Below are 9,343 nucleotides of genomic sequence, written 5' to 3'. Positions count from 1 at the left end.
TCAATGTTTTGTAGTGACCTGAAGAGAAGACATCTGGGTTGATGTCAAAAAAGCTGTAGGTATCAAAGAATATGGATGTCCTTTTTGATGAAATTAGGACGACATGGCAAGCAACATTAGTGGTGTGCTGTCAGAATCTTCTAACGTCAATACGCAGTGGATGTGAAGCAGGGTTAAGCAAAAAAATAATAACTGAAAGTAAGCAATTTTTTTTAATAGCAATATTTTTTGCTGATAAAAAATGTTTATTTTTAATTAAATGTCGCATTAAAATCATTGATTCTACATATTTTTATTAAAATCTTCAAAAAAAAGAATTATTAATTAACATTTTTACTATTAGAGTTTAAGTTTAACGTAAGTTTCAATAAAATGAGTGAAAAAATGGTAATAATAATGGTAAAAATAACTGATTAATTCAAAATAAATCACGTTTCTAATTAGCTGTCAACCGCTGTATATATTTATATATATATACATATATATAAATGTAAAATTCTTTCAAAAGATACATAAGCTTATTTTCACATATAGGCTCCTGGAGGCCAGCCACCCTACTACTTTACATTAGCTTGTATTATATTGATAGTCGAAAAATTCTTTTCGTATTTCCAATCAAACTTGAACTTATTTTTTTTTATTTATACCAATAAATAAATAAACAAACATGTACCATTTTTTGCCATTTTCCTGGAATAATGTCTCCATCAGCGTAAATCGAAATTCCGAGATTTCGAGAACGGAAGCGAGCGAACCATTAGTGTGCTACACGAACTGATGCAGCATCGTCTCCGTAAACTTCACAAAATCCATTGGTGGCTTGCGTAGCATACTTCCCTTTTTTATACAAAAATTTCAAAATATAGCGAATTTCTTCATTATTTTCACTCATTTTTGAAAGGCTGTAACTTTTTTCAACTTTCCCGAACTGAATTTTTTTTGATTTCTTAAAGCTTGAAATCTCACCTTTCCAAGGCTATATGGTATGATACAATGTGATTGGTAGCACCGGAAATATACGGTAGCAGCAACATCTATGAGCAAAATACGAAAAGACTTTTTCGACTACCCAATATTACTATTAATTAAAAATTTAATAAAATAGATTGATTTAGCGGCTTCCACTTTCATTTGGTTAACAGGCATATTAGCCAGCGAATATTAATTTAATGTATTTATTTGTGCTCAAAATAAATACTTTTCCATAACTGATCTTTCTTTGTTTTTCACAAAATTCTGTGATATAAATATACATAGATGTTTAATAATGTGCGAACCGACCTATGCGATAATAGACCGCTAAATGCAGATACACTTTGAGCTAATGTTCCATTAAACATTTTTTTTTCAAAAAAAATTGAATCTAGGTAGATTTTATAATGCCAATGTATGAGCGTAATTATGTTTTAAAATGCTTGAAAAATTAAAAAAACATGTTTTCATTTATTCAATTTCCCATTTATACGAATTTAGTCTAATATGTATGCTTTAACTTGAATTGCGAAAGCTGTTTTCGGCTACTTAAATACGATTACTTTTGTTCCTTAAACTTATGTCAAACATAGTTCTGAGGTTAAAGTGAAGACAAGCATTTTGCGGCGAATTGAACAGTGCTTTTATATAAACATTAACTGTACCCAACCATTAACGAGCGAAATGCATCGGCACTTACAAGTCACCACAGGCAAGCAGGCACACATGTTCATATGTATATATACTCCGTCGTATGAGCGCGCGTGTTTTAACATTTAGTGAAATGCATACGCGCATGTGGCGGATCCCAACCGGTACAGACATCCGTACATGCATAGTTGACGAGCGTGACTGACTGCCAGCAGTTAAAGCACAGCGTATGTGCATGTAAGAATCCTGCTCAGTTACCAGCACATCCACCTCTTTTGTTTACTTTCCGTCAATGGTTGCTTTCTCTTCTTCTTTTTCTTCCACACTTATTGTAGTTACTGTTGCTGCACTTAGGAATTCGTTTACAATAGCAGATGCGTTGTATGAATGTGGTATCAATAACAAGTCAGCTGACCAGGAATATTCTTTAGCTATTTTATATCACTCGTTGTTGTTGTTAGATGGGTATATGGACATAAATATCAGAGGTAGATGTTTGTGTGTGCGCAGGAAAAATGCGCTGCTTCATTCCACAGGCATAACAGAGAAAGTTGGAGGAGGGAAGTGTAATCGCATGCTCAACTAGCAGTGTTAGTTAGTTGCGATCCTTTATTTTCCATTTGAAGAAATCGACACCATATTGAAAAGTTTTCTCGCGATGGATGGTTCAAGAGAAAATTTTAAGAGCTCATTTGTGTGGCAATATTTTTTTCAAGTTTCGAAGGAACAAGAAATCTTAAATAAAGGAACACATAAATCAAATTATTTAGCTTAAAGTGGCAGCTATTTTAAATATATTGCTACCATCAGATGGACAGCTTTTAATACACAAAATCGTACCTCAAACCTTACAGAGCTTATGCGCCATCCGATAAATGCGAAATATTTGTTTACCGACAGCAACTACCCAGTCAAATGCAACTTCATGCCAGCTCAATTGCTTCAGCGCTGTCATAAGTCCGCATGTTGTCCACTTTGTGCTGATTCCAGACAAGAAATTCTATTTCAAATCCCTTAATTCAATTTGGAGCGTAATATTATTTAAATAACCCAACAAAACTCAGACAAAACTTTTACAATTTACGACAGTGCATAACTGGCCAACAGACAGGCAGACAGACAGACAACTGCAAGACAACTTAATAGCTGTCACTCATACGCACCGACAAACACCTATGTACCACTCGAAAACCAAAAGACGAATAAAAAATTTAAATCTGGAAATAAACTTTTGACACGTGCATGCAACGCCTGACGGCAAAAAAAAAAGACATAAATAAATAAAAGGGAAAGACACTGCAAAAGCACTAAAGTAGTAAACAACTTGCTATAAAGACGACAGAAGACTCATCGAAATAAACAAAGTACACACGCACACATGCACATTCATATGTTTGTGTGTGTGTATACCTGAAACCTTTAATCTCCTGTCAAATGTTCAACGTTTTATTCTGTTATACACTAAATTATAATCAACAGTGTCACACCTTTCAAGATCAACTTCAAAAGGCACACAAACACACGCGCACACACATGCGTTTTATATACGAAACTGCAGAGCTGGGTAGTAAATTCAATTTGCGAACCTTCGTCAAGAGGCACAATAAGCAACAGAATTCCAAATTTTAGTTGCACACAGACCCACACCTGCACGTACAAAGGCGAACGCAAGGCAAACCGGCAAAAGGAGGAGACAAACAAACACTTCTTCTACTCTGCATTTATTTTATTTCCACACTTTCCCACACTTTTCCCTATTTCAGCTTTTGCATTTAATATACTTACAAATATATATGTATATATGTATGTATGTATATGTGGTTACGAACACATCAACTCTCTGAGTCGAAGAGTGCGCTTCAGCAGATCAACAGCCATTGTCAGCGAAAGAGTTGTTCCTTGCATATTTCCTTTCTTTTTCACTTTCTCTATATTTTCATGAACTAAAAATTGTACTTTTTTGATGCATAATTTTGAATTATTTTTATAATAAGTCTCTAAAAAGTCTGACATTTATTTTTGTCAAATCTGAATAAGAGGACCCTTAAAGCTCTTGGTCAATAATTCTGTCGGAAGTAAAATCCGATAAAAATTATTGAAATAAATGTACCGCAACTAAAATCTAACAGCGAGGAAGACTGTTAGAGAGCAGCGAGTCCAGATTTTAAAGAATTTCAGTATGTATTTTTCGAGTTGTGTAGTTGTTTTTATAGAAATTTATTTGCCTATGGAATATACTAAGCACTAGCGGTATATTTCTAGCATAATCCTTAAAATTCCATTTACCACCATTTGAACTTATTTACAAGTTTAGGCAAATGCTCCATTCGACCACTCATTTAGTTACAAATAAAATTTAATAAGTCATCCCTATATATATATATATACATATACATATATATTTGGACGTATATGTAAATTTACAATCAACCATCAACACGTGTCTACATGCACGTCAATAGCTCCATCTCTCTTCCTAAAATACATATGTGTATAACATTCTCGTTCAACCCAAGAAAGCAACAATCAGCTTTGCCCTTTTTGTCACAATGGCAAAAAAAGGTTTCAAATTGAGTGGTTCTCCCTCATGCTGGTTGAGTCGGACGAATATGATTGCGGTAAAGCTGAAACACTGTTCCTTTCATCACACTGCATTCATGTTGATGAGTTAATAATATATATTGCTGAGTTTTCATCATCTTCGCATTGTGCTGGTGAGGGTCTGGCAGATTGTCGCTCATATTTTGATGACCTCCGACTTGTACAGGAGGCACTTTTGAGTATACTTTGGGCAAGCAATAGAAATAAATTTCTTTTGGTTAATACTGAAACTGAATAGGTTCAAGTGCTGCAAATGCTATTATAAGCCATCGGAGTACAATCAACTGTCTCCAATTAATTAATCATTTTGAAGACTTATTGCAAATTTTGGCTTGTATTGCGAGACAAGGTGATAATAGCAGCCACAGAAGCGTCGACCGAGGACGATAAAGCAAAGAACTGACAACAAAACTGGAATTCCATTTAATTTTGTTATTCTTAAATTGCAACAACGTCATTCCCGATTTGTGCTTTAGAGCCCTTAAATATTACAATCTTTTACCACTTCTCAAAGAAGCACCGCAATTTAAGTAAAACTCTCACAGCACTTTATTAAGGTAATCAAAAATAAGACATTCTTCACACACTTTTTTCATGCTTAAACAATTTCGAAATACTACGTAGCCAATCTTCTTATGAAATCTGTAAGTAATCAGAATTCATACCCGGGAATAACCACTTGAAAATAAAATTTACATATTTTACCAATCACTTCTCTGTGCTGGCCAGTGCGTACGCATATTCATGCTGCACAAAAGTCAATTGACTTCAGCAACAACAAAACAGCTGGCAAAGAAAGCAGAAATCGTTTGAATGGTAAATTTTCTATTTCTGTTTTGCCTCTATGTTTGTCCTTGTTGGGGCGATTAGAATCAATACAAAACATCTCGCCTCAAACCATTTACATATTTCTTATTTGCTAATTTACTTACATACATACCCGTCAATACTTGAACATATATATATTCAAGCACAACAATATCTCTGTTTTATCTACTTTCAGGAATCTAGCAATTTTCTACCCTCATTTGAAGCGATTTCCTTTGCTGTAAAGAGCATTGCGACAAAACTTAATTGGACTCATGTTGACATTTATGTTGGCGGTAAGTCACTGTTATTTACATAACGCAAAAAACAATTACATTTCCAACAATCTGACTTTGTGACAACAATTGCATTATGTTGAAGCAGTGAGGCACACAGCGAGGGAGCGCATATGGTGCGGTAGAAACACACTCTTAATCATTTACCGAGAATTTCAGCACAACTATATTTAATTTAATTTATTCCAATCTTCTTAAATTCGAATTTTGTTTATGTTACTCTTCTAGTCTACCATCTGAATCTATGCATCGCCTTGGATACCTCGATTTTAATTAAATATTTGCTTTGTGGCATTTCTTCTCCAATTATTTCTACATACCAAATCGTTCATTTGCACTTCAAATAGTAATTTAGCCCTGCACACTTATTTTCTCCCTACTATTTCTGATTCAGGCTGTAAATTACATCATTTAATCGGCTGCTTTGGAATTTTTTTAACACTTTAGTTGTTGTTGTTATTGTCTGTAATTGCATCTTGCGCAATTTTCACATTTTTTCTAGTCACATTTTAATAAAATTAAATTTGTGTTAGGGAACAAAATCATTGGCACCTACTAAAATGTATTAGGTTATCACTATGCAAATGCCTGATGACCCAGTAGGAAAATTTTGGCACTGAATAATATGTTTTACTAAATGTTTGCAGTACGAAAAACATGGAATGCTATGAAATGACTTATAAAAGCATTGATTAGTTAATTGAATTGGAAACACAAGCATATATATTACTTGATAGTTTGAAACCTGAAACTGACCTATCAGGTATGAAGAAATTTTTCGTAGTATAGTAGAGAGTTGTACAACGCACATACTTGTATAAATATAATCATCACGTGTTGAAAAGTCACGGAGTGACGCGATAGAGTAACTGATAAATACAAGCCAATTAGCAAAGCCGATGAACGCCCTGTGTTTGGGTATACTAACGAATTGGTAAGTCTTCAATTTAACAAACTTAAATAAATTATTAACTGGAATAGTCAAACCGAAAGCAAATATTTTTTGCCAAAGAAGTACGGAAAATGCATGAAACTTCCTAAATCATTGCAATAATCTTGGATTAATTCTTAGGCAGGTTATCTTTAAAATTCCTAGTGGCATTCACCTACCGTGATTCACTCAAGTTTACCTATTAAAACGAATCTGCTAACAACTTGGCAGACAAAGAAAATAAGCACAGAAGACAGAAATAGCAAAAATGAAACATAAACTCTTGAATACAGAGGCTTTAATAATGGAAACAGTCAGATCCAAACAAAAAATTTTAAAGATAAACATTCAATAGCAGTTCAACTACAGCAATCTTCATTTCAAATACACACACAAGCACAAGACATGGTAATCTTAATCAACATAGGCACACCAGCAGATGTAGCAACAAAGGTGGCTGGCTTGCTTTCAACTTGCACGTTCGTGCTTCACTTTCAGCTATATATAATGTATACAGATGTACATGTAGGTAGATATAAGTATGTATGTGAGCTCGCATTTCACCGCTAACTTGTGCCTTAGATTATTTGGTGTGGGGAAATTGAAAATAATTGCAGCGATAAACACGCCAGTGATGGCAAGCGTGGCAGGTTGGCAATGTAAAAAACGGAATGTGTGTGTATGTGAGTATGTCTATGCAAGCAAGGTTAAACAGGCAGCGGCATGAATACACCAGCAGCACTTGACTTTGGCATTTCCTCATCTACATCAGCTGCGAATTCTCTTAACATGGCTCTCAACTTCACTGCTCTTATATAGCGGATATTTCATTTCATTTCACGACTACTTCCGCCGAAACTGTTTTGACTTACTGTCATACAAATCTACAAACACAAGCGTTTGTGTGCGCTCGAAATTTAATAGATTTCTGCTCTTGTCGAAGTCATTTCACAACTACTTTCATACCGAATTATAGCTTGGAAATTGAATTTGCACGTGCACAACTACACAACATACATATATATACATATATTGTATATTTATTTAATTTGCTTTAATGCGATTGTAAATTGCGTTCATTATATTAAAATTATTTTGAATTATGCGCGTTTTGCCAAGTTTACGCCTTAACGGTGTGATTTCACTTCGTAGTAAATAAGCGCGTTCTTAAATTGATTTCTTGTGCTTTTTAATAAAGCATTCTTTTTACAGACACTTAATTCTTATTTTTGAGTAATATTACATGTTTAATATTAAAAATATTTTCTGCTTTCTGGCATTAAATCTAAAGATTGAAATTTTTTTGCAAAAGTAATAGAATAAAGAAACGGCTTGACACTACTGTTTTAGTGCCGGTAGAGTGGTGGGAGAGGGTGGGTGGTTCGATTTGCATAATATTTCAATGAGTGTAAATCAGTTGGCTTTCTAGACAATTTTTACTTGATTTCTAGATTTAAAATTGAGTTTTAATTATGGCAAAAATTTTATTTGAATAATAAATTTCCAACTTCATAATATATGAGACAAAAGTTTTTGGTTAAAAAAAATCGCAAATAATCGTTGACCAAAAATAAATATGAATATTCAAAATTTAGTATTTTATTTTAATTTTTTTTTTGTAATTTTCAAATGTTAAATAGTTGATTCTAGGTAGCGTGTCTTACAAGCTTTGAGCCTAAGTTGAGTTACCGATCAACCAGAATATATGTATATTGCAACTCACTTCTCTGGCCACTTGCTGTTTGTATTACAGCGTTGCACCACGCCTTCTGGTGCTTAAAAACCCGGCCTTGATACCAATTTATTTGAAAAAAGTAGCCAAAATATTACTAGGAATATTATATGTTATAGCTACACAGAGCTTACAAAAACCGCTTTGATAAAATTCAAAGCTAATCACATAAACTTATTTTAATTAAAATTTATTTGAAAAAAAATTAAGCAAATACAAATTCATGAAAGTAAATATGTAAAAATAATCAATTAATTTGAGACATAAAAAGTAAAATGACATATGCCTGCATTCAACACATTTGCCATTACTACATATGTATATTAATAAACGTAAGAGGCTTTTTACTTTATGAAAATAATCAATTAATTAGTTTGCTTTTCATTAATGTTGTTTCTTTGCAGAATGAAAATGCATAAAATATATTAAAAATCAAAATCATCTGAACAAAAATGAATGTTTTTTTTATTTTCTTTGAATTGTTTTTTTTATTCATTTCGACAGCGCGCAGGCAATCAACAAATTTAATGAAAAACGAAATTGCAATTTATGCTCATAAAAACCGCTCGCATGTGTGTTTTCATCCGCGCACTTTTGCGGTTTCCGGTGAGCAGTTGAGACCAAATGACAATTGAGCTGAGTAAATAAATGTGCCATAAGTGGCGAGATAAGCAAGTGAATGAATGCATTTACGAGTGAATGGGATTACATTTGTTGTACTGCTTTTGTTTATGGCCATTCATGCCAACACTGATTGTTTGAACAATTTATGATTTTGTAGCATCAACGGAAATAAATAAGCGACAATTGCTTGATTCACACAAACAGAAGTTACTAATGACAGTAAAATAGTAATTAAATTATTTTCAAGGACACTAATTACTCGTTTGAGCGTTAGCCATAGCTTTAAACACAAAACACCTAAATATGTATGTGTGCATGGTAGTACCATACATTATCCTTCATGTTTGTTTACAACTAGCTATATATAGGGTGCTTTTTCAGGGATGCATATACAATTAGCTGTCAAACTAGCTGTCAAAGTTAACACGTGTGTTCGACATTTATGCTAAGCATATTTTGGCAAATTACCACCACGAAACTGACACCGGTATAACTATTGAAAGACTTGGATATTTATTGTCGTGGCTTATGCGTTCAGTATGGCGAACTTGGAGATAAGTGCGGGAAAAAGTGCAGTAAAATCACACACAGCGATTAGGCACACTTCTTACTGCTGTTCGTTAATAAGCAATATTGCCGCATTGGTAGTTCGAACAAAGACTCTCCAGCTTACTTGCATTCAAAAAATGTTACTCTCTCTGAATGACAAAGACAGACAACAGCCGCCGC

General features: G+C 33.7%; 1 protein-coding gene across 1 annotated transcript in view; it reads left to right on the top strand.

The window, feature by feature from the left end:
• Positions 1 to 9,343, top strand: part of LOC120780223 — a 94,094-nt gene that overhangs the window by 54,835 nt on the left and 29,916 nt on the right. Inside the window, exon 4 of the mRNA XM_040112478.1 lies at positions 5,228 to 5,327. Within this exon, the coding sequence (XP_039968412.1) occupies positions 5,228 to 5,327 (100 nt within the window). The remainder of the gene's footprint in view (positions 1 to 5,227; positions 5,328 to 9,343) is intronic.

Source organism: Bactrocera tryoni, chromosome 1, assembly GCF_016617805.1.
Source record: "Bactrocera tryoni isolate S06 chromosome 1, CSIRO_BtryS06_freeze2, whole genome shotgun sequence".
In the NCBI taxonomy this organism is placed as follows: Eukaryota; Metazoa; Arthropoda; class Insecta; order Diptera; family Tephritidae; genus Bactrocera; species Bactrocera tryoni.
This window is presented reverse-complemented; position numbering and strand designations above follow the sequence as displayed.